A 24576-nucleotide genomic window follows, 5' to 3' on the forward strand; every position below is an offset into this window, starting at 1 on the left:
ACTCTCATTCTAGACGTGGAGGTATAGCTCAACCCGACATACGCCGCATTGTTGACTTCAGAATAGCGTCGTCCACTAGGACGAACTGTCGCGCAGGGCGCAGGCACGTTTTCACGACTGATGGACTCATTTCTTCAAGTTGACTGTTGATTTTGGTTGTTGAGATGAATTACGATCGCGATGAGATTTCTAGCAGAGCCTTCGCATACGACGTTGGCGCGACGACTGCATCTGTTTCAACGAGAACATGCTCATGGACAGTCCGAGGGTTGCGAGGAAGACTGCGGATGTCGCCATGCCACGATCGAAGCTCCTAGCCCTGTATAAAGCTGGACTGGCCGCCTGAGAGCAAAAACCGTTATGAGGAGGCGCTTCATTGAAGTGAGACATTTGTCTTTTATAATTAATGTTTGTATGTTTATATAGAAAAAATAATTCTTTTGTATTTATATAAAAAAATAATTTTCTATCTGGTCAACAATACGTCTCTTGGTTATAATATTATAGATTGCCATAATATATCTTTGTTGCCTGTACAAAAATTTATATATAAACTGGGTCGACTTTTTTGGGAAAGAACTCAACTGGAAAAGAAGTTTTCGTCGTTTATAAAGTGTAGGCAGGGACGCGAAGTGGGCATTAATTAAAGTCGATTACTGTGGGACCGAGCTCCAGAGACTTAACGCGCCTTACCTGATTCAGTGACAATCGGAAAGCGTATAGCGCGGCATAGGTCGAATGCATCTCGTTACTGCAGCTTCCTTGCGTATCCTGAAAGAATAAAATTAGATATAATTTATTATTATTATATATAAATAATTCATATATTTTCCCCTCTCCCTTCAGGCGAATCGCTCAACGAACAGTTTGCAATTGATTTTTATTAAACATCTCTCTCTCTCCGAGTTGGAGTCGCCTCATTTCCGAAGCAATGGATAAATCTCAGGAAATGCCTTTTGAATATACCTGTTTCCTCGATACGCGACACACGAGAGAGCACGCGCTTGGCTTAGCTCAGCTGCGCAGCAGCAACCAGCAACTACGTCGAACGAGACGCGAATTATGATAGACGGGTGAGAAGTGTGCGAAACAGAGGGGCCGCGAGATATCTATATAGAGGACAAAAATTCCCAGTTGCGTAAAATCCGTTCTTATCGCGACGAATGATTTCGCGGCGTCGCAAAACTCGTCTGAACGCAAAACGAAATGCTCTTGCAGGTGAAGATATCCCTGTGGCGTTGTTAGATAAATTACCTATAGAGTATAAAACATTGCGATCATCAGGATGTTTACATCAACATGTGTCATGATTAATAGTTAAAATATAAAAAAAGAAATAGAGCTCTATTAAAGCTGTGCGATCGAAATCATTCCGTTGACATTCCGATGAATGATTTCGATTATCTTTTTAACGTGATTATACAGTTCTCGACGACCGAGTCATTAAAGGTTTGATCTTTTGCGATCTAAATTATTTCTCATAAATGAATGAGATTCAAGTACCTCGTAGTCTAATATAAATCAAAGAATTTATTAATCTGAAGGAATTTATGAAGATTCTAAAAATACAAATTAATAATTAATTTGACGTAAAAAATTGAAGTTAAGCTATTGCAAAGCACGACGTCGAGTCCAGGTCGACGTAGGATCGCAAAAGGGAAAGATTAACGCCAAATATCGAAGAAGTTGCTGCATGTGAAATTCGAATTTGTAATCTATGTAAGAAAAATGTTTAACGTATGAAGAATAGTTTGTTAGACGGTGAAACACGATTCGAAGTTAATTGAATTATAATAAGAGGAGGGTATTTACCCAGACACAGAAAAAAATATGCTTTCTAGCGTCATTAGATATCAGAAAGTGACCAGTAAGAAAATTTATATTGATTTATATTGTGAGAGAACTAATGCGGATCAATCGATCAACTTTGCTCTTTAACGTCGCGCGTCAGCGAGTTATCGCGAGTGACGCGAAGACGCGAAACGAAGACTCGTTTGCAGCGGATACATTCGATAAGTGTATTCTGGTGCGTTATTGAACTATTGCCAGAAGTGCTGTCACACGATCGGGCGAGTCGTTTCTCCTGTTTCACCGATCTTGCTCGGCGCCGTTTGACGAAGCTGGCCTTATCGTTGCTAAGGCAAGAGCGGGAAACGGCATGATTTTGAAGATAATGATCTCCCTCGCGAACATCGTTATCAGCAAGCAGCTGTCAACCGTACATTGATATCACGAAACCTAAATCGGACGCGAGTTCTATCGCTATACGTATGACACTGCAATCGTAAAAGTGATGTGAATATTTTTAAACGCATTACGGGAGAGTTTGGGCAAAATCGGTGAAGCAAAAAATAATTGGCTATTTATAGACTGTAGATAATTAAATTATATTATAATTTCATTGTTATACAGCACCCCTAGAAGAATACTGTCACAACTTCAAAATTCACAATTTTCAGGAGAGAAAAAAAAAGAAATTTAAGTCAATTTTATGCTCTTTTTTATAGCACAATAGATAATATTTTAGGCATACTTTTCATGGGTTTGACTCAAAATCGAAATCTTTTTAGTTGTGACAATATTTTTCTAGGAGTGCGATATAATAATTAAACTATTATATAATAAATTTGAATAAATTATATAATGAACATTTATATTACTGATTATAGATAACATTCAAAGCCGACAGGCTTGAAACAAATCATCCAGCTTTCGTCCCGCACGAGGACTAATTAACCTCTCCGTTACGCAATGGTTTCCGCCTAGAATAAAATTTATGAATTATCACATAGCCGACGACATTCGGTCTTCCGCACGTCGTTCACGGGATGCATACGGAATAAAAACGAGACGTATAATTCGCAACGCGCGGTCCACGTACAGAAGGAGACGCGAAGGTCAAACAACGCAACGAGGCTTACCGCCGTGCACACCCTAAATCCGGAAGCCTTCTGCCTTCTATCGCACGATGCACTTCGGGAACTTGGCACCGGCCTTCGGGCACATATCCGGGAAAGGGGGGGAGACCTTCACGACCCCCTCGTATTATGGGAGTTCCAAGTTGGAGACTCAAGTATCGGAGGAATGCGCTTACTTGAACTTTGACAGTTCAATCAAATATTAATCCTTAACATCTAAATCATTTAACAGTACGATCAGCAACGGAAAATTATGTGCCACTCTCGTCGGTGATTCCCCCCCCCCCCTCTCTTCAGACTCATCCGCGGAAGGTCGAGTCTGGATTCCGGACTCTGCGAGACACCCCGTGTACCGGAAGTTTCACTCTAACCTCAAAATCAATCCTTGCCGTTCTCGAATTATTATTCGGTTCATTGCGTAACGCGTGGTTACGTGACGAAGGGCGATGCTGGCATTGACTTTTTAGTCGTCCCGATGTTGTTTATGTCTATAGGAAAATAGTAAGTCGCACAGCAAGTGCGAGAAGTTCCATTAATCTTCCGACATACAATGGATCTATACAGTTCTCTACTCAAGAAAGAAAAATAATAAATACAGTCGAACGTTTTTATCATAATAGCGCTTCAAGTGCGAGACCTTGTTATTTTTATCTCACAATATTATTACCTACTACCTACTACTACAAGGCTGTCGTGTGGAAAAGTCGAACCTCGTCGCCACTTTTCGTACTTACTACTTACTACGTTGGTGATGTAAAATATAAGAATTGAAGATAACGATACGCCGGCAAAATTGAATTGGGCCAGGTCTCAGCAATGCGGAGCGGAACAAGCTACTCACCTGCCTGCGCCGAAACCAGCTGATAAAAGAGACCGGAGAAAAAGCGCTCCGTTACGAATCGCGTGAACGTTATGGCTTCTGCACACGGAACAACGCGGAAACGCTCGTTGCCGGGAGCGTCCCGGTTTGACCACGTTGCGATTGACCACGGCCACTCACAGCCCCCGGTGCCTGGAGTTTTTCCACTGGACCAGCCAATCAGATATTTTTATTTTAAATCAGCCAATTGACCGCGTCGTCATTGGGCGCGTTCAACAGGACACAACTGTTGAGTTCGTCTTATCGACACTCTGCCTTGATTGGTTGGTTCTAAAAGTAAGAGCCAATCATTGCTACTGAGCGGCTTGGTCTTGCTGAACGCGTCCAATTGGTTGATAATTACAACTTACAACTTTACCTTTTCCACAATTTTCTCCGAAGTTTTATAATTATAAAAAAAAAATAGTTAACTTATATTATGGGTCCAGCGAGACGTGAATATTGAAACAGCGGACTATGTCCTAATATTTATCTCATATTTATGTATTAAATAATTTATTTGCATGCTATATCATCTGCGCTGATCTGCGCAGAGGTTAGGTATAATCAATACACGTGTTGCATCGTTGCATTCACGTATATACATATACGTCATTAGACTCTAAGAGATTACGCTCATTCGTCGCTCGACAGCGATGTGAGGGATGCTATTTTAAAATCTCTTCCACGAACGAGTTGCAAATGCCAAATATGAGCTTTTCCGTATACGAGTCGCACGTGGCTCTGTGCAACAACGAACGTGTAATAATACACGATATTGACAACGGTACCGAAAACGTGATAGTCTTGCCGGATCTGGAGGCCGAGAGGAAGATAGACGTGCACAATAACGTGGACATCGAGGCATATCACATGATAACGTCGCTGACGTTCTCCGAGGATGGAAAGTATTTTGCTGTGTGCACGAATCGCAAGCAGCTCTGCCTGTACGAGACCAAGGGCCTGAGGCTCCTGTCGAATCGCACGCTCACCAGGGCTGCGAGCAGAGTGAGATTCTCACCGAGCAACGATATCGTCATAGCGGATAAGGCCGGTGACGCCTACCTGTTCTCCACCAGCCCTCCGACGGAGACTGGAGCCTTGATCTTGGGACACTTGTCGATGCTCCTCGACATACTCGTCACGCAAGACACGAAATACGTCTTGACCACCGACAGAGACGAGAAGATAAGGGTTTCCATGTTTCCGAACTGCTACAACATTCTGTCTTACTGCCTGGGACATGCAAAATTCGTGACGAATATCTCGGAGTTGCCGCACGATAAGAGCATCCTGATATCGTGCGGCGGTGACGGAGCCTTTAAGTTGTGGGACTATAAGCGCGGAAGTGAACTTATGTCTGTAAACTTTTGCGACAAGGTACCGAAGTGCGACGTAGAAAAGTTTAACCAGGATCTCCATGACTGTAATTACGACGAATCTGTAGATATACTACCTGTCAAGTATCTCAGAGCGTCTCGTCTTAGTAGAATAGAATCTTTAATTGTGATAAGTTTTTATAACAGCAAGGTACTGTTGGTTTATAGGATTAGCGGTGACAATGATACCCAGTTAAAGGCAAATTATTTGGAATCCATAACTGTAGAAGCTGAACCTGTGGAATGTCTTTTACACAAACAAGATTTGTGGATATTAACAGATGTAGGATTTCAAGTGTACAAATTTGAAAATGATAAATTTGTAACTCACAATGCTCTAAATTCCACTATCAAGCGTCTCGATATGTCCTGGCAAATTTTAAAAGATACTATCGTTAAACGGAATTTGTTTCCAGTTTTATATAAAAGAAAATATGACAATGCCCAGGAATATCAAGAAAGGAAGAAGGTCCGTCTTGCAGGCAACACAGAGTAGATATAATACCATTCTTACAGATGTTATAAATACAATGATTACGCTCAGTATTTTGTAATACGTGCAAATAAATAATTTGCAATAACCGAACGAAATAGAGAGAAAAACAAGGGTCTATATTTATTTTACATGAATCGTCTTAGATTATACCAATGTTATTGTATTATACAAATTTGCTAATGTGTGTTAATGCTGAATAAACTTTCAGAAATATAATTTCACTATGGAGAATAAGAATACAAATAATTGTAGCAAGGTAATATTGAATGAACTTGGAGCATACAAAAAGTAATAGACATCTAATATTATTTTTGTAATATAAAACGATAGTCATTGGTAATATTACGTCAAAAATTACACAGGTTTATAATCTAGTTTAGATTCGAGTTTCTTGTTGTCAGAAACCTTCCTGACGGCTTTCATGAAATCTTCTTGTATTACATATTCTCTTTCTAATCGTATTGCAAATAGGCCGGCCTCCGTGCACACGTTTCTTAAGTCAGCGCCGTTGAATCCATCCGAGAGTTTAACCACTGCCTCATAATCTATATTTGCATGAATAATATTCATATAATATTGTAAAGCAGAATATTTAAAATAAAAAATACGGGACGAATAAATTTCTTACCGAGTTCACCATGTTTGGCAATTGGCAGGGCATGTATTTTCAAAATTTCTAAACGAGCTTGTTCGTTAGGGAGCGGTATTTCGATCTTTCTATCCAGTCTTCCCGGCCGCAATAACGCGGGATCTAAGGTATCAGGCCTATTTGTAGCCATTATCATTTTAACTTGACCCAAAGAATCAAATCCATCCATCTGATTCAACAATTCCATCAAGGTTCTCTGGATTTCGCGATCAGCACTTGTCCCTTCCGAAAATCTGCGGCCACCTATACATACATATGAAGCCAAATGTATTAATATCTTTAATTCTCTTTTAACTCAGATATTTTTTACTTATAAATATCATGCACCCACCAATAGCGTCAATTTCATCCATAAATATAATACAAGGTTGATGATCACGAGCGTAATTGAACATCTCTCTAATCAGTCTAGCTGATTCTCCAATATATTTATCGACAATCGCGCTCGAAACAACTTTCAAGAAATTTGCGTCTAACTGACTGGCAACAGCTCTCGCCAGTAATGTTTTTCCAGTACCGGGAGGACCGTACAATAAGCATCCCTTGGGAGGAGTGATCCCGACTCTTTGGAAAAGTTCAGGATTTAATAATGGCAATTCTATAACTTCGCGCAATTCGCGTATCTGTTCGCTCAAACCACCGATTGCGGAATATGTCACATCGCCAGGATCTTCATGAGACATGTTATAAACTAATGGATCAACCTAGAAGCAACAACAAAAAAATTATTTTTTTTACGAATTGAGAGCTAATCTCTTAAAGGATTAATTAGCGAGCTCTTTTACCTCACGTGGCAAATAGCGCATGATGGTAAGAGTTGTCATATCTAAAGCAACTCTAGTTCCAGATTTTAATTTATTTTTATCCAATTGACGCCGACATCCAACAACATAACGTGGACCGTTCGTTGCTTTCACTATAACTATACAACAAATTAAATCTATATTATCTTTTGTTTCGGATATATCAATTTAAATTTTAATTATAAATTTGCAAGATACGTCTGCCTATTGCGCTAGATATAATCTTTTTGTTCTTATGAAACATGAATAGCATATCATTGTAATAAAACTTTGAATTTTTAGTTATCTTTAGGATTAGATATACAGCAAAATAGATATATTTAATCTTTAGGATTAAATATACAGAACTTTAGGTGTATATAAATTGATTGCTTACACTTTTCTTCGGTAAGTTGTTTTAGTACTTCACCAACAATCTATAAGATTATGAAACATAGAATATAGAGATAATCATGAGTTATTAGTTATTACATTTTGACAATAGAAATGACAATACCTGTCCAACACTTTGCAATGCCTTTAAATCATTCTCAGACTTGTCATATTGCTTTGTCAGATCCTTGAGATGTTCTCTCACTAGAAAGAACATATATTTCATAGTCATTACATTTATTATAAATTAATTATAAGATATAAAATAAAATGTCCCGAAAAAAGTGTATTAATATACTGGTATTGCAAGAAAAGTGTATTTAAGAGTAAAATATCGAGAAAGCCTAATGAGAGTAATAAGAGGAAATGTAAGAGGTTAGGGGGCCTCTGATATATACATACTTTGTAAATAAAACTTTACTATATAAAATTTACAATATTGATGAAAATATCTTACTTTCCTTGAGACGTGACTCAACTTCCTTATGTTCTAAAAGCTTTTTTCGATAATCTTGAAGCGCTTTTTCTCTCACAGAGTCCATGGTGACCGCCATTTTTACTTATTTTGCTGTCTAACTGTCATCGATAGAATTCTTGTAAGTAGACGGGCAAGACGCACGGTGTAGTCCATTTACACCATGGCTGGCAGAGAACCTGCAGAAGGAATAATGGACGCGTTCAGCAGGGCTGCGTTCGAGAACGACGAGATGCAGCCAGTTCAGCAGTTCAACAAATAGAAAACAAGGGGGTCGATTAGGGGCAGGGGACGGTTCCGTTTGCAACGGACCTCTCGTTATCCGGCGGCTTGCCTCCCTGTGAAAACGTGGCTTTAAACTCCGGGCGACTATCGCGCCGTTTCTGACGTATCTCAGTATTCTTAGTTCAGCGTGATCACGACATCACGTCGACGGTCAGTGTGTACATATGCATCACCTGCCGCACGCGTATCTATGATTACTCAAGTTTACATACGCGCACCACTCCCGCTACTGCGTGTTCGCGATTTTTGTGAGATTCCTGACGTAGGACGGAACTTGGAGCGTCGCCGGGATATCGACAAGTGCGTATCGACGAACGACTGATAGGGGACGCAGCGATGAACGTCGCAGCGTCCGGTGGTGGCGGCGGCGGCGGCGGCAGCGGTGGTGGCGGCGGCGGCGGTGGCGGTGGCGGCGGCGGTGGCGGTGGCGGTGGCGGTGCCAGCGGTAGCGGTAACGGCAGCAGCGGTGGCAGCGGCAGCGGTAACGGTGTCAGCGGTGGCAGTGGCAGCGGCGGTCAACGTATCGTCAAAGAAGGATGGCTCCAAAAACGCGGTACTTCCATAATATTTACGTTTTGCGTAATGTTTACCGGAGCCCGTGGGACTCCGACTACGCTCCTCCTCTACGTGGTTACCCGTGGGCTAGGTGTCACGAATGCGTGCCGCTGCCTGTCGAACGTGCAACGCGGAGGAGAAGATGATACCGAGCCTCGGGAACCCACCGAGCGTCTTGCTTCTGTTCCTCACAAAATTGTTTGCGTGCAAATCCTGGTTCCTGTAAGGAACCATCTACGGAGATCTGTGTCCATGGTCGAGTCCCGTCTTCACGTCCACGTGATGACGGAGTCTCGTTTTCATTATTTCGTAGAAGTTAGAAGTCTGCATGTTTTCGCATCGCTCCAAAAACAATCGTGCTACTTTGTAGCACACCCGGTGGAAGAAACGTGGGAACGATGAAGCATAGCGTCTCTTAGGTCTTCCTATTAGTCATATTTGATGTCATATACTTTTCCTTTTTAAATTGTATTGAATATATTAATTGGAAATTGCATGATGTTCTTATATATACATATAGGTAAGATTTGAGCAGTAATTTGTTAAAGAGAAACATTCAAGCATTTAGATACTTACTTTTAGAGTTAAATTCTCCATAATCAGGTATTTACATATATAGAATTAAAATGCGTAATAATTTCTTTGTAGGGGAGCACATAAAAAATTGGAGATCGAGGTATTTTGTCTTGAGGGATGATGGTACGCTGGTCGGGTTCAAGCTGAAGCCTGACCCGCAGATGGCTGCCCAAACATCTACCCAGCCGTTAAATAACTTCACAGTGCGTGGGTGCCAAATAATGTCAGTGGACAGACCTAAACCCTATACATTTGTTATCAGAGGCCTCCAGTGGACGACTGTAATCGAAAGGACGTTTCATGTGGAAACGGAGCAAGAAAGGGAAGACTGGGTAGCAGCAATCAGGTTTGACTTTAACAACAATCCTTTAAGCTCCAAAATATTGAATTCTTTGATGCTCTGTCGCGCAATCATCTACTACCTCGTATTTTCTTACAGATATGTAGCAGATAGGTTAGCAAATGAAGAACAGCAGCAAGAACAACCACAAATGCAGCAATCCTCTTCCTCGGAGGATGTTGATATGGAATCGTCAGTGGGTGCTAGATCTGACTCTTGTAGTTCCTTAGGTGTTGTATCTACTGATATAGACGGTGGTAGTATCGATGAATTATCAGCGAAATTCAGTGTCCAAGGAACTTCAAGTAGTAAAAGTACTGGCAAAAAGAAAGTAGTAAGTTATTGAACCTTATTTCTAATTATTTGGATACATTATCTTATCTTTCTTGAAAAACACATTACTTAATTATGAATCATACTATTATAATGCATACATAATTATGTGTGATATCATTCATGTTTATGAATAAATATACAGATAGATAGAATATATAAATATATAAAAAAATATAAATTTTAAAGAAGATTGACTTTTTCCTAAATAATTTACTGATTTATTCAAAAATACTTTTATTCATGATTTCTTTTCATGTATTTGTTTCAGACACTTGAAAATTTTGAATTTTTAAAAGTTTTGGGGAAAGGAACGTTTGGAAAGGTAATTCTTTGTAGAGAAAAGGCGACGGGACATTTATATGCTATCAAAATTTTAAGAAAGGAAGTTATTATCCGTAAAGATGAAGTGGCACATACACTTACTGAAAACAGAGTATTACGTACTACTAATCATCCGTTTTTAATCGTACGTAAAATACCGCTTGATATATATATATATATATATATTATTATTAAATATTTTTTGCAATTTCATAATTTGAGATTAAGGGTGGCTGTTTTTATTGAATTATAATATAGTAAAACATATTTGTAAATTTTCAGTCTTTGAAATACAGTTTTCAAACGGCAGACAGGCTGTGTTTTGTTATGGAATATGTAAATGGTGGTGAATTATTTTTCCATTTGAGTCGGTCACGTGTATTTGGCGAAGATCGTACTCGATTTTATGGCGCAGAGATTATATCGGCCTTAGGATACTTGCACTCGCAAGGCATTATATATCGTGATCTCAAATTGGAAAATCTCCTCTTGGACAAAGATGGGCATATTAAAATTGCTGACTTTGGTCTGTGCAAAGAAGACATTACATACGGTTCGTATCGTTCGTAAGCCGAAAGGTAGATTAAAAGTAATGAAATGTTGAATAAGTTTTGATGAGATTAATTGTATAACGTAGGGAGAACAACAAAGACATTTTGCGGAACACCAGAGTATTTGGCACCAGAAGTACTTGAAGATAACGACTATGGACGAGCTGTAGATTGGTGGGGTGTGGGTGTAGTCATGTATGAAATGATGTGTGGTCGATTACCTTTTTATAACAAAGATCATGAAAAGCTGTTTACGCTTATTTTATTGGAAGAAGTAAGATTTCCTAGAATGATTAGCAATGAAGCAAGAGATATGCTTGGTGGTAAGTATTACGAGCTTCAATGATTACAAACGTTTCTTAAACGAGAAAAAAAAACTTATACTTGTGCGTTATTTTTATAGGTTTATTAATAAAGGATCCAAGTAGAAGATTAGGTGGGGGACCTAATGATGCGAAGGACATCATGAATCATGCATTTTTCTCATGTATCAATTGGACAGACCTTGTCCAGAAGAAGATTCCTCCACCCTTTAAGCCGCAAGTGACTTCAGATATTGACACTCGATATTTTGATAGTGAATTTACCGGCGAAAGTGTTGAACTTACACCCCCGGATCAGGGCTGTTTGGGTAGTGGAGGGGGTTTAAAATCTATAGCAGAAGAACAAGAACATTTTCCTCAATTTTCATACCAGGAAAGTCATTCAGCAACAAATTCTTCTTCCATTGTTTCTATTAATCACTGACAGTGTCAAGTGTCTTGCTTAATTAATGTAATGAGAGATGTGGTTCTCGATGCATGAAAAACCTCGAGCAAAAGGATTTAATTACGATATGTATATGACGATTGTCTGCAAAGCTTGAAATTTTTCCAATAGGCGGATCAATCAAATTATCTTTCTTTATGATGCTTTTGTTATGCATCTTAAGAGATTGTCACATATCTCCAATGGCAAAAGAATTAGATTTATGCGTATAAGTGTGCGCGCGAATATTACACCTATACACATAATTATTCAATAAAATTGTATATGGCAAAATGTATACTATAAGATTAGATTGAGATAGTATGATTAATATTTGCATATAGACTCGAAGGAATATGACAGGGATTAAATTACGTTCTTAATTGAATCGAATTAACTAAAATTCCTTGAGACACGTATTGTGAATATTGAATAATTTTCTTGTCATCAAGGAACGTGCGGTAATCGTAAGTAATAATCTTTCGTTTAACAAAAGCTGCACTTGACACTTTCCATCTTCATTATCACTTATTATCTTATTTATGGAAGGGCAGTTCCTGATCTTTTTTTAATTCAATAGATGACTGTTACGGCAGATGCCAAAATAGAAAAATTGCAACTGGCAAAGAGCCAATGAAAAAGAAAATGGTTTGTCCATTGTGAAAGTAGAATGTGTAGTAAAATATCAGCTTTAATTGAATTATTGTATAAATTGGAGGTCACTTTTTTAGCCTTATGTAAATTGTCATTATTATAACTGATAATAATTGGAGATGTGCGAGTATTCGAAAATTCTGGGCTGTATAGAATTCGGAGTACTTGTTCGAAACAAATGTTTGACTATTTTTGGAATTGCTTGGAAAAGGAAGTTGTTTAAAAGAGAAACTTGGCTTAAGTATTTTCTACCTACATTACTTCCCAACTATGAAAATATATTAACTAAATGGTAGATGGATTATGCGTATAGAAAATGATTAGAAATTAAATTCTCTATTAGATTGCTGCAATTGGATATTTTATCGAATCATGAGCTTAAAACTTAGTAAATAGACACTCGATTCTATAATTATTCAATATAGCTTAAAGTCTAAAAGATGAAAACTTTATGTAAGATTCTATTATAGCTTATTTACTTTCACTGGCTAAGATATTTGGAAAAACCTTTGAATCTTGAAAAATTCGAAAATTTTGGAAAATCTTTGGATTACAAAATTAATATGCTAGATATTATATATTTGAAAGTAATGATTTATGTACATATATAATATAATATATTATTATTATTATATTATATATTATATGTATATATACGTATATAAATCATACCTCGTATTTTCCAGATTTGCCTGCAAATCTGAATTTTTTTAAATCTGGAAAGATTGTTTTTATAAATATAATCATTGTGTAAAAATAGATTTTTAATGGAGATAATGAAATATATGAATTGTTCATTATTCGTGTCGTCCTAAAAATAAAATCGTTGCTAGACTTCAACAGTATCGGCATAAAATGATTTGTGCATAATTGTGATGAAAGTGCCTAGTAAACGATTACTCCCTAGTGCGAATACTTAATATAGTTACATTCGAATGCAAATGTGAAAATGTAGAATAATCATATAATCAGTTATTATTCTATTTTTATTTATCGGGACTAAACACTTAAGCTATGTCATTTAGATAATCGCGTTTTTCAAGAACTCGCTAATTTAAAACTCCTAAATAAGTATTTAGGAAACATGAGGGCTTACAGATAATTCAACGAGTCATAGGTTGAAAATATGTTAGCCACAATTGGAGTGATTGGAGTACTTTGAACATAACTCGAACGAGTTCTATCCGAAATATAGTCGTAAAATACGTGATATGTGAAGCTTCGAAAAAACTCACACATGTCTAATTATAATAAATTTTTAATCGGAAAAAATGTGTTTTCCTAAAAAAACAGTCAAGGCTATTCGTTATATATCTTTATGTATCATTAAATAGTGATTAATTATGCGAGTTAGATGGAGAAATATGAAATCTTATACACTAATACTATATATATATGCACATATATACATATATATTTATATGTATACATGTATATATATTATTAAAACTATATTATATATACTTATAATAATTATATATATGCATATATTTATATTTTAACAATTAAAGGATTATATTATACGTTTTTTGCATTTACTAATTTTTTACTCGCTCATACGTAAATATCACGCATTTTATTGTTCACGTTCATGTATACATTTCGACCGTAGTATATTCAGCTACGTAAAATGTGTACCAAATTCAAATTATATAATTACAATTATATAATTATACGTATAATACACAGCCGAAGTAAAAGAAATTTCTTATTTACTATATAACAGTATAATTCGTTAAATGTCTTTAATCTAAATTTTGTTCGTTATCTCGATTTGTAATATGGCGTTAATTAAAATTAGATTTGTGTCACATTAATTTGTAGGAAAAACTTCTACATACTGCGGCAAAGGTTTCTCTTTCACAAGCCAAACTCTGTCTAAAACAGCACCATCTTTATCATCGGATACCTATTATTAAATGGAAGTGGTTATTTTACGATTCAATTATAAAAATCACGTTTTCAGAGTTTGTTTTTATCATATTTATGCCATACCTGTTCGAGATACAAATGGGTTTTGTTGAACACTTTCATTCTCGTGTATCCATAATCTGAGCTATGAAATGCGGACCATGCCGGTGGGTTTGAAATAAATTTCTCTCGACCTTCTTTGCAACCAGCTGAGCCAGTAACTATATGTACAGGTGCTTTGTAATTTGTATATGGTTCCTCGTAACTGCCGTTGTACACCTATGAGGATAATTGCCATCATTAGCAAATGAATATTTTCCTTAAAATAAACTCAATAAGCGACATTTACTTGAAAGTTATACATGGGCCACATCCTCTCATAACTATGTTCGTGTGCCCAAATTTCTAAATCCACTTTATATTTGAAAAACAGATCTTCCAGTCCAAACCAATTTAAAAATGGTAATCCAACTCTAACTAGACTCTGATGGTTAGTACAATCATCTGCATTTTTATTGCTGCAATACATTGGCCTATGTCCAAAGGTTACTATCCATGGACGTTGAGCCCTGTAATGATGAATCCTCTCAATTATCATTTATGTTGTCGTTATGTTGTATTATGGTCTAATTGATAGTATACCTTGCTTCAGGTTTATTAGCTTCTCGTAGATCTTTATCCAACCATTCATATTGCTTAATCATTTGTTTTATACCATAATTCATAAAATAATATGCTTCAGTTTCTATAGCTACAAAATGTACAGGACCTATATTAAAGCTGTACCACAAGCCTTCCGAATTACCTGGCATAGTAAATCGGGCTCTGGAAGATTGTTAAAAAATGGGATTAAAACGTTTCGCATATTGCACGAAGTATTGGTAGCAAGTTGTACGTGTGATCAGGCAACGGTACTTAAATATACCTGTAATTGCTAAAATTGTATTTCTCTTCATGGTTGCCGGGTACAGTCATGTACGGTATATAAGCAGCAACGGATTCAATTTGCCGCATAAACTCGTCTCCTATGCGCGCATTATCCGTGTTCATATCATAAGCGAAATCGCCGACGTGAATGGCAGTGTCATATAAACCACGCTCTGTCTCTTCCTGCAGCCGTGATAAACTCTGCGCGTTCTCGTTACCCATATCACCGAAGATAACTATTTGCGGTGACCAATCCGTAGAGTCCTCGGGTGCAGTTCTCATGTAAAATACATTTGACCATCCATAACGGCTACCGCAATGATATACTGAAGACAAATAGCAAAACGTTCATTATTAGTGCGATAATTTGAGGATAATTAGTAGCAAACGGAAAAAATGCACGAGATATATATCTTACTGTATTTGCTGTTGGGCGTTAAATCCTTTAGCCATACTCTGTGGATATACTGTTTCCGTTTTTGTTTCCCGCCATCGACGAAGAGGGTAGAATTTCCTTCAGCTCGCAGAACAAACCCACCTATACCATATTCCACTATTGACTCTTTGGTATCACTTCTTGTGCTCCAGGTGACAACAATGTCGTGAATGTTATCTAAAAATTATAATCAGAACATATATATCGTATTAATTATCTCTTTTAATCGTAAACAAGAGTTGTTTGTAAACACTTGTCTTAGAATACAATTTCTTCCTGTTACATTGTTTATATTTTTAAAAATATGATCTAAGATATTACGTTACTTACATATCAATGTCATAAAACTCACCGCCATAAGAAATATGTACAGCTTCCGGCTGATAATGTATCACAGTAGCAAACGCAGTAGAGAGGAGAGATAGGATCACGAGCATGATGTGCGAGAGCATCTTGCCTATACAGACCAGAAACAGTGTCAGATGATACGCATTAATTGATCATCTGATATGACAGCGCAGATAACAGAACAAAGGAAGGAATTAATTTGTGTTTGCATATCAATTACATATGTCACTGACAATGAATACATCATACCTGCTGATTCAATGTGTCCTATCTCGCTTGTGTGTCACAGAAAAGAACGACAACCAAGAGAAAACAACTTAAGCTTATACATAAAAAACAATGAATAATCCTACGTTATCAGTGAGATGCATGGCATCGTCGGACGTCGAGCAAATTATCGTTTCGACACGATGACGCTCGAAATTGACTGAATTGACTCCCACCTCCCACCTCGTTTCCGTTAGGCTGCATTCGGAAACGTCACCCGGGTATACACGGGTATACTCCCTTCTCCTTCTAACTCGCTGAGATAGAAAGAGAAGGGAGTATACTCGCGTGCACTCGGGTGACGTTTTCGAACGCAGCCTTAGGGCCGATATCACAGTCTCCGATTAACGTGATCCTCCGATTAAACTCACTCTGCATCTCTTTCTAACTGTCTTTTCGTCTCTTTCTAGGGGAACAGTTAGAAAGAGATGCAGAGTGAGTTTAATCGGAGGATCACGTTAATCGGAGACTGTGATATCGGCCCTTAGCAACTGATTTAGCTGTCATTCTTGTGGAACGAAACTGACCAATGACGAACGCTCGCGTCAAATGCGCGCGTTGATTGGCCGTAGATAATACTGGCGCGAGATGCTTTTGCGTTCAACTTCACGTTTTAGCGTATTTAATTTCAATTTAGCGCTATTTAGCTCTATTGTAGTTGCGCATTAAACTTTTTTGTAACCATTATATTTTTGCAATGGAATATAGGTATGTAATAAAATATTGAAGATAAGAAAGTAGGAAACTGAAACAAAAAGTTCAATTGTGGAGAACAATTCTTTGACTTCTGAAAGTATTTTCAACTGTTTTTATTCTTATCTTCCTTATTTCATTCTTCTGGATTTAAATTGAATAAAATATGACAAAGGAGAGAATTAAGTTGCTTATTTCTAACTTTAAAAATTCATCCATGAAGAAATTAATAATCGTTAGTTTTCTTTTCTACATTATATTCGGCGACTTATCTATCCTCAAAAAGTGTCATAAAGTTTTAGCATAAATTTTTATAATGCAATTTTAAAAATCTCTACTGAAAAATTTCCTAAATTATATTGTCTTTCTCCTGTATATGATGTATTTCACTTGCAAAAATACTAACACTTATATCCTTCTTAAACATTTCGCCAAAAAGAAATAGCATGGACCATGAGGGGATTGAACCCGCGACCTTCGCCATTCACAAATATAGAGCGACGCTCTGACCAACTGAGCTAATGGTCCTATTTGATATCTATTATATTGAGGAAATAATATTGCAAAACATTATCATCATATGGAATAACTCATAATTATATAGTTACGTTTAAATAATTTGTAATTTTGTATATTTGTATTTTTTTATATGTATTTGAATCGCCGTATTTATGTCTGTGTTTATTTAACTTACTTTTTATCTTTTCTAGGAATTAGAAAAATCTAATCTAATTCTAAGAATTAGAAAAGGATAAAAAGTAAGTTAAACCGAACTTAAAGTTAATCTACATTGACCGAAATGGACATTAGTGTAATTAACAAATTAACAAGCTTCACTGAACACGTTTATCTCTGGCGACCTCTCGTTAAGATTCTCGACACCTCACATCTGTCGGTAACGCAAGCTATAATTTTGAATATTATATAAAGTAAATTTTAAAAATATGTCTATAATAAAATCTCTATGCGCGCAAATTGTAATCGGAAATTTATCGTGTTCAACTTGCTAGGATTTGATTCTTCTTCTTAAAAACGCTCTCAATGTGTTTATCACAGAAATATGTTCGAGAAAATATATATGCTGTATAAGAAAACATGCCGTAAACTGCGTCGTAGGTCGGATTTATGGACAGCAGTTTCCAAGAATTTAATCGCACGCGCACACTGGCGTAGGATCATCAGCTAATTGGGAATTAAATCAGAGCCGGCGGTACAAGCGATTCGTTCAATTTCTAAAATTGTTTTCACCTCACAGCGGTAAGATTTGTTTAACTAGAACGCGGGCTCGAGACTCGCCTCGTGATTTTGCCTGCGGGTTACTATTAATCCGCACTTGAGTTAAATGTTGTACTCTCGATCACAGACAATAGGGCGACGTTGATTCCGTGCGGCGATACCGCGATAATGCAATTACATAAGACGGAAGCTGGAGAGAGTCAGAAAGAGAGAGAGAGAGAGAGACGGGGGGGGGAGAAGGGAGGGAAAGAGGGAGAGAAAGAGAGAGAGAGAGAGAGAGAGAGAGAGAGAGAGAGAGAGAGAGAGAGAGAGAGAGAGAGAGAGAGAGAGAGAGAGAGAGAGAGAGAGAGAGAGAGAGAGAGAGAGAGAGAGAGAGAGAGAGAGAGAGAGAGAGAGAGAGAGAGAGAGAGAGAGAGAGACCAGAAGGCAGTTACCGAACTAACATCCCCTATATTGATCTTATGGTCTTGCAGTTCTCTCCGTCTCGCCTTTGGTTTGCACGCGTTTCCCGTGCACGTGCAATCCCGCAGAAACGTAGGAAAATTTCGCGGTTCCTCAGAAATAAACAAGCGTTAATTAGAAAAATTATACTAAAATTCTTTTAAAATTCCTGAATTTTATTTGTGCATATTTGTACATATAGAAATAATTATGGAATATATCTAACTTTGTCGTTAATAAATGGAGATTCGGGTTTCCGAAAGAGGATCAAGGTCAGGATTATAGCGTCAAAGAGTACTCGCGAATTATTAAGGTATCCTAAGTATAAGATGCATTTAAGATGTTATTAAACGTTGTAAGATAAAAGGAACTTTATGCATATTAAAAATATGAAAAAAGTTGCTACCTTGATGTGATTATCTATGAAAATACACGTGTATCCGTTTCACTAACAATAAATGCGACATATGCTCTTGATGAATATGCATGGACTTGGAAGGCAGTTCAAATTACTTACACACCGGATTATTGCGCGATGCATAAATAAGATTGTTTCGCAACTCCGCGAATACCGATATCAATTTAGACGGGTATCGCGTTAACATTAAGGAACTTAATGTGAGAATTATTTGCATTGGTAAATGCAATAAAAGTTGCGCTTTCCACGATAAAAGTAGAATTTATTTATTTTCGCGATATGAAGAATAAAGTAGAATAAAGTTCCATAAATTAAGAGATCACTAAAGTTAGGTATACACGTATCTTTCTCAAGACTTACAAAGATCGATCGGTCTCATAACTGAATCTGTGATATCATCGAAATGAAAGCTTTCTAGAAAAATATATTTTCTTGCCGGTTGGAAGTTAGAGAAGCGCAATATAAGTTTTCCATTCTACTTTCGCGACGCGGCGACGCAGCGAGGCGGTCCTCCGAGCATAGAGCAACCCCCTTGTGTAAATATCTCAGAGACTCAGAGATCCAATATTGTGTTCGGGGAAGATGATCTTATATTCGTGAATTTAATATGGGATATTTGAAATTCTAGTTAGGATATCTCGTAATAAAGACTCGGTTAGAATTCTGCGCTTACCTTCGCCTTCGCACCGACCGTTTATCGGGTGATAAATAAATAAATAAATAAACAAAAATATCACGCTTATGAAAAGAGATGCAGGTGTAACTGGAATTTAATATCTCGACATCTGAAAATACTAGACTCATTGTCAGTGAAGAACAGACTACTGCAATTATTTCAAATAAGGAATGTTTCTTTTATTAACAGGATTTTTAAATCTGTGACGAAACTCGTCATATTGGAAATTATGAGATAATCGATTCCGAGTTGATTATTATTGTATTACGATTTATGCTGTGTACTTGGTTGTCGAAACTGTCTCTAATGTATTTCGACATTTATAAATTCAAGCTTTAATATATTTTCTGTTTTATAAACATCTTGATAAAAATAACAGCAAATCATAGAACGGAAACTAGTTTATATTTCATCTGAAACTTAAAATCCGGCATGGCGCAATGCCTTTTCAGTTAATTTCCGTTGAAAAAAGTCTAAAAAAGAAAGTCATCGAGAAATCTGTGGTCAAGAGAGCAGTCGATAAAGTGCGTTCGGTTCTCTCGCAATTTTCGTCATACGATAGATAACGCCAGCGGCGGCTTTAGGCGGTAATAGCACCCTCGGTACCGCCGCTCTCGCGAGATGCACCTCCCGCCTTCGCGGGCCGAGGAAAATCTTATTAATAATCGCGAGAGAGAGAGAGAGAGAGAGAGAGAGAGAGAGAGAGAGAGAGAGAGAGAGAGAGAGAGAGAGAGAGAGAGAGAGAGAGAGAGAGAGAGAGAGAGAGAGAGAGAGAGAGAGAGAGAGAGAGAGAGAGAGAGAGAGAGAGAGAGAGAGAGAGAAATAGGGCGCGCAAATCGCGGCCGAGCTGAGACTGCTGAGAGCTGAGAGTCATCGCGAGATGTCGAGAAACGATTCCCCGATTTCCCAGAGCCAATTTCCAATGGATCGTCGATCCGGTCGATCGCGGCCGCGAGAAACGCCGCCCCGTGCGCATCCTGCGACCTGCACTCTTCTCGACGCGCCCCGAAGCCCCGAACCGTCGCCGTCGCGTCGCGCGCGTCCCGATACTCCCGATCATTCCCTACAGTCGACGGCGCAGGTACGGCGTGAAGGTTGCGGCGTACACAAGAGGAGAGGGCCTCGAAACGATAAAGTCGAAGACCGGGGATTGCCGCCAACGGGACGACGCCGGCGCGGACTGCCGCCGCCGTTGCCGCCGCCGCCGCCGCTCACGCCGCTCCGTGGCGAGGGTTGGAGGCGGCTCCGCGGAGCGGAGGGTTGGAGGTTGGAGGGTTGCTCCAGCGGCGAGAGAGAGCGGTGTCGGCAGGGCTGCCGCCGCCGTCGGTCAACGCGCACGTACCCACGGGGTTCACACCCATCTCGCGCTGCGAGCATCTTCGCGCTGTTCCCCCAGGATCGGCCTCGACGTCGTCCGCGAGGCGGATCATCGCCGCCGCCACCACCACCACCACCACCACCACCATCGCCCCCGCCACCGCCACCGACCACCGCCACCCCCTCCCCTCCCCCCGCCACCGCGCGCATTCTCTCAAGTTAATCGGACTCGCGATTCGGCCGGGGATTCGAGACGTTACGCCGCTCCCGAGGTGCACACACACACTGCACGGCGCCGATTAGGGTGGTGGTTTGCGCGCCGTCGTTGACGGAGGAGGGTGAGAAATAGAGCACGGCACAGTTGCGCTGTGTCTCAACCCGGGGACCTGTGACACGAAGGAGAGTGAGAGACAGTGCGTGAGTGCGTAAGTGCAGTACTTATTTCGTGCGCGGAAATCGTTCGAGAGAAGATCCGATCCGATCCGAGCCAATTGGACCCTCTCTCCGTTCGGGAGAAATCCGTAGTTTCTCTCGACGAGGATCTCGGCGTTGATCCTCGGCGAAGAGGAACGGGACGCGAGAGTGCAGTCGGACAGCTGAGAGGACTTGAGAACATCACAGAGCGGGCGGAGGAGTGTCGCGAGTCGCGGAGCCACTCGTCGATGGCCACGGTGATGTCGATCGCGGGATCCTCGCGGGGGCTCGGTACACCCAGGTTCGATCCTCGTCACCGCGTTGCGTCGCCGTGCTGCGTGAGGCAGCGACACGAGGGACGTGCTGTCGTTCCCGCGAGATTAGCGTGACTCAACATCCCGTCGAGGGATCAATTGTTCCGCGTGCCGCGGAGGAGAGCGAGCCGCGAGCCGCGAGCCGCGAGCCGCGAGGGGTAGGACCCCCGAATTGAGATCTCGCGATCGCGCGGATCGATATCCTCGATTCAGACTCGGGCAAACTCGCGCTTGCCGTGCGCGCGAACATCGATAAACACCGCGCGCGCCGCGAGAGGGAGAGAGACGCGAGGGGAGAGCGACAATTGCGTAAGGGGGCCGAGAATCGCGCGCGCGATGATCTCGATCGTCGCCGGGGAATCCGGCGGGAAGTCCGGGACGTCGTGCGCGATCCCCGCGCTACTGGCCAGATGCCCCGTAACGATCGTCGCCGACGTGCGACCGCACGGAGGGTGGTAGCGCGCACAGCGGGATCGGAGGAACCGCAGCAGCAACAGCAGTAGCGGCGATAGCAACAGCGATAGCAACAGCAACAGCAACAGCGGTAGCAGCAACAGCAACAGCAACGGCGGCAGCAGCAGTGGCGGCGGCAACGGCGACAGCAGCTGGTCGGAAGTCAGAGGCTAATACGCGTTTTTCGGCGTCGTGCACCGTGCACCGTGCACCGTGCACCGCCGCGCGGGGCCAATGCGGTGGTTGCGGAACGAAAACGACAGGACGATGGCCGGTGGTGCGTGCACGGAAACGGCACACGAGACGTTAGTCGAAGCGGTGATCAATAACGAGACGCTCCGGCTCGCCGTGGGATTGTGAACCGGCGATCGCTATTCCTCACGCCGTGGCTCGCGAGGCACGTCGCCGTAAGGATGTAGGGGGGCCCGCGATAACGGGCCCCGTGGAGGCGCCGCTTCGTTCCCTCTCGCTGCCCTCGTCCTCGTCGCGACGATCGCGACGGACCGCGAGGACGATCAGGACGATCGGACGGCAGAGCTAGAGCGTGCGATTTCAAAAAAGAGAAAAGAAAAGAGGGAGAGAGAGAGAGAGAGAGAGAGACGAAAAACGTAAAAGGGAGTATAATACGTAATAAAATCGTGACACGCTGGTGGAGTGTCGAACGTAAAGATAATTATGTGTTCCTTAGTCCATCTCTTAGGTGGCTCCGAGTTATCGAGCGTGTATCGTAGTTCTCGTCGTAGTAGCAATTTTCTTATACCACCCCTCGTGTGGAGCATAGATGCCTTAGTGTCCGTTTAGCGGAGAGAGAAATAAAGAAACGAGGAGATAGAAGAAATCTTGGATTCTCCCGATAAACGGCCGATCGACGATCTCGCGATACGATCGTAAATGCGGCGAGCACGACGGGAAGGCGCGGTTAAACGCACGTCGGGGTGCACGATAAAGAAAGGCCTGCACCCGGAAACGGAAAAATAAACGGAAGAACGAATCGCGGAAGCGAGGGAGAGGTGGAGGAAAGGGAAAGAGGTGCGTTCCCCGTGTCGTGCGAAAAATATAATAATCGTTGTACGTTGTATAGCCGGCCGCGAAGTAGGTCACGAGGTCGATACTAAAATGAAGTGCAGGATGCAAGAGGAAACCGGGAAAATGACATGTGCTAACGACGTTAATAACGGCGGACCGATTTTTCGGGGCGGACCCGGCGGCGTAGTGCCAAGTAATTAGTGATTTACCGTGCACGTTGCGCGCCCGCCCGCCCGCCCGCCCGCCCGCGCGCGCGTGTCGTCACTCGCGCGGAGTGTCGCGCGCGAGGTAATCTAATATAGCGGACTACCCCCCTACACGTACGGCGGATAATTACTAGCGAAAATGGTCGATCTAGGAGGATACATTATTATACTGACGAACGACGATGGGAAGATCAAGCTGTACGGTACGTAGCGCGTTTACGTTAGCACGTTTTACTACGGCGCGATTGTTCGTTAGTTATACATATACATATCTATGTTCGACAGACGTCAGATATTCCGCGAAACATTCGTTCGCGCGATGGTGAAACACCCGGAGTATCGGGTTACTTGAAATGTAAACAATGCGCGATCTGTTTATGGAACGTATAATCTGTGAATTAAATTTTCGAAGGCATTCACATACTTTGTGTGAGTTCACGCATGCCAAGCGTTATTTTTATGTTGACGGATAACAATTTATGGTGCTTTCAGGTAGATTGTCTTGTCTGCGTGGCGTTTAACATCGGCCCGTCGAATATTTGTCGAATGAATCGCTCGAGATCGTCTCTTCAGATGTAAATGCGATTATCCTGGATCGCTCGGGGGGTACGCGACGGCGCGTTACTAGTCGAATCTAAATGAGAAGTGATAATTTTCTCGTTAGCGCGATCGTCACATGCGCGCAGCTTTACACGTCACGCACACGTCGCACGCTTTCGGAAACGGGAAATGTGCGACGCGACGGACGGATATCCGATTTGCTCGACGTGTTACGGTAATGCGCGACGATTTACATCGACGACGTGTTTCGCGACGTGTTATTTATAGGCTGACCTTTATGTTTACTTATCGTAACGCGCGCTTTATCGCCCCGAAGGAGGCACTCGCTCTATTTTATGTCTCGCTTCTTCTTCCCTTGATTCCTGTTGGATATTTTTTCTCGGAAGACGTTCGAATCTAAATTTTTTTTTTTTTTTTAGAAATTAATCTTTGTATAAAAGATCGGTATAACATCGGCGATGTACTGATACAACTTGTATTAGCGTTACATTAGCGTAACATGAGCGTTACATTAACTTTTACATATTTTACGAAGTTAAATTAGCCACGGTGTATTAATTATCCCACTACCAATATTTGAATTGTAAGACATTGATAAATCGGTTACATCCCTATA

At 40.6% G+C, this 24576-nt stretch overlaps 5 protein-coding genes, 1 long non-coding RNA gene and 1 other non-coding gene across 9 annotated transcripts in view; 3 read left to right on the forward strand and 4 right to left on the reverse strand.

Annotated features, from left to right (window-relative positions):
• Positions 1-735: 735 nt before the first annotated feature.
• LOC139778068 (uncharacterized) lies at positions 736-3579 on the reverse strand. Its single transcript, XR_011719484.1, has 3 exons — positions 2922-3579; positions 2661-2762; positions 736-771 (listed from the first exon to the last, which is right to left on the reverse strand). It is a non-coding gene; the product is annotated as an uncharacterized lncRNA (long non-coding RNA).
• A 612-nt stretch (positions 3580-4191) lies between these two features.
• On the forward strand, positions 4192-5873 carry Wuho (tRNA (guanine-N(7)-)-methyltransferase non-catalytic subunit wuho). The gene has a single exon (XM_071715885.1). The coding sequence runs from the start codon at positions 4480-4482 to the stop codon at positions 5650-5652; it is 1173 nt and encodes a 390-aa protein (XP_071571986.1). The 5' UTR covers positions 4192-4479; the 3' UTR covers positions 5653-5873.
• Positions 5748-8403, reverse strand: Rpt4 (Regulatory particle triple-A ATPase 4). The gene is made up of 8 exons (XM_071715884.1): positions 8264-8403; positions 7934-8130; positions 7601-7680; positions 7481-7520; positions 7087-7223; positions 6633-7005; positions 6281-6544; positions 5748-6197 (listed from the first exon to the last, which is right to left on the reverse strand). The coding sequence occupies exons 2-8, from the start codon at positions 8028-8030 to the stop codon at positions 6007-6009; spliced, it is 1182 nt and encodes a 393-aa protein (XP_071571985.1). The 5' UTR covers positions 8031-8130; positions 8264-8403; the 3' UTR covers positions 5748-6006.
• A 169-nt stretch (positions 8404-8572) lies between these two features.
• Akt (Akt kinase) lies at positions 8573-13839 on the forward strand. The gene is made up of 7 exons (XM_071715879.1): positions 8573-8789; positions 9440-9713; positions 9807-10041; positions 10312-10509; positions 10647-10917; positions 11002-11238; positions 11319-13839. Exons 1-7 carry the CDS (start codon positions 8573-8575, stop codon positions 11660-11662), a joined length of 1776 nt encoding a protein of 591 aa, XP_071571980.1. The 3' UTR covers positions 11663-13839.
• A 34-nt stretch (positions 13840-13873) lies between these two features.
• LOC139778095 (acid phosphatase type 7) lies at positions 13874-16446 on the reverse strand. The gene is made up of 8 exons (XM_071715881.1): positions 16188-16446; positions 15943-16047; positions 15573-15767; positions 15153-15480; positions 14870-15052; positions 14577-14796; positions 14312-14506; positions 13874-14225 (listed from the first exon to the last, which is right to left on the reverse strand). The coding sequence occupies exons 2-8, from the start codon at positions 16040-16042 to the stop codon at positions 14130-14132; spliced, it is 1317 nt and encodes a 438-aa protein (XP_071571982.1). The 5' UTR covers positions 16043-16047; positions 16188-16446; the 3' UTR covers positions 13874-14129.
• An 899-nt stretch (positions 16447-17345) lies between these two features.
• On the reverse strand, positions 17346-17426 carry Trnay-aua (transfer RNA tyrosine (anticodon AUA)). Its single transcript is given in 2 exon segments — positions 17346-17381; positions 17389-17426. It is a non-coding gene; the product is annotated as a tRNA-Tyr (tRNA).
• A 3332-nt stretch (positions 17427-20758) lies between these two features.
• Positions 20759-24576, forward strand: part of LOC139778091 (protein PALS1) — a 68240-nt gene continuing 64422 nt past the window's right edge. For 2 of the 3 annotated variants that reach the window (XM_071715872.1, XM_071715873.1), the window contains exon 1: positions 20759-23602. In XM_071715872.1, the coding sequence (XP_071571973.1) occupies positions 23539-23602 (64 nt within the window). In that variant the 5' untranslated portion in view covers positions 20759-23538. The remainder of the gene's footprint in view (positions 23603-24576) is intronic. The other variant, XM_071715877.1, reaches the window with a different exon arrangement.

The sequence above is a fragment of the Temnothorax nylanderi genome, unplaced genomic scaffold, assembly GCF_030848795.1.
Source record: "Temnothorax nylanderi isolate EJ_2023f unplaced genomic scaffold, tnyl_v1.0 TNYL_tig0172_pilon, whole genome shotgun sequence".
NCBI classification, from domain to species: domain Eukaryota; kingdom Metazoa; phylum Arthropoda; class Insecta; order Hymenoptera; family Formicidae; genus Temnothorax; species Temnothorax nylanderi.

What these genes read in the sequence shown, in the direction of transcription:
- Wuho (XM_071715885.1), top strand. Translation starts at nt 4,480, where the DNA reads ATGCCAAATATGAGCTTTTCCGTATACGAGTCGCACGTGGCTCTGTGC.
- Rpt4 (XM_071715884.1), bottom strand. Translation starts at nt 8,030, where the DNA reads ATGGCGGTCACCATGGACTCTGTGAGAGAAAAAGCGCTTCAAGATTAT. An exon ending in TGAGTCACGTCTCAAGGAAA is followed by an intron (nt 7,681 to 7,933) that starts GTAAGATATTTT and finishes TGTTCTTTCTAG; the next exon opens with TGAGAGAACATCTCAAGGAT. An exon ending in ACAACTTACCGAAGAAAAGT is followed by an intron (nt 7,224 to 7,480) that starts GTAAGCAATCAA and finishes TTTGTTGTATAG; the next exon opens with TTATAGTGAAAGCAACGAAC.
- Akt (XM_071715879.1), top strand. Translation starts at nt 8,573, where the DNA reads ATGAACGTCGCAGCGTCCGGTGGTGGCGGCGGCGGCGGCGGCAGCGGT. An exon ending in CTAATCATCCGTTTTTAATC is followed by an intron (nt 10,510 to 10,646) that starts GTACGTAAAATA and finishes GTAAATTTTCAG; the next exon opens with TCTTTGAAATACAGTTTTCA. An exon ending in AGCAAGAGATATGCTTGGTG is followed by an intron (nt 11,239 to 11,318) that starts GTAAGTATTACG and finishes TTATTTTTATAG; the next exon opens with GTTTATTAATAAAGGATCCA.
- LOC139778095 (XM_071715881.1), bottom strand. Translation starts at nt 16,042, where the DNA reads ATGCTCTCGCACATCATGCTCGTGATCCTATCTCTCCTCTCTACTGCG. An exon ending in AACGCCCAACAGCAAATACA is followed by an intron (nt 15,481 to 15,572) that starts GTAAGATATATA and finishes ATTTGTCTTCAG; the next exon opens with TATATCATTGCGGTAGCCGT. An exon ending in GCTAATAAACCTGAAGCAAG is followed by an intron (nt 14,797 to 14,869) that starts GTATACTATCAA and finishes TCATCATTACAG; the next exon opens with GGCTCAACGTCCATGGATAG.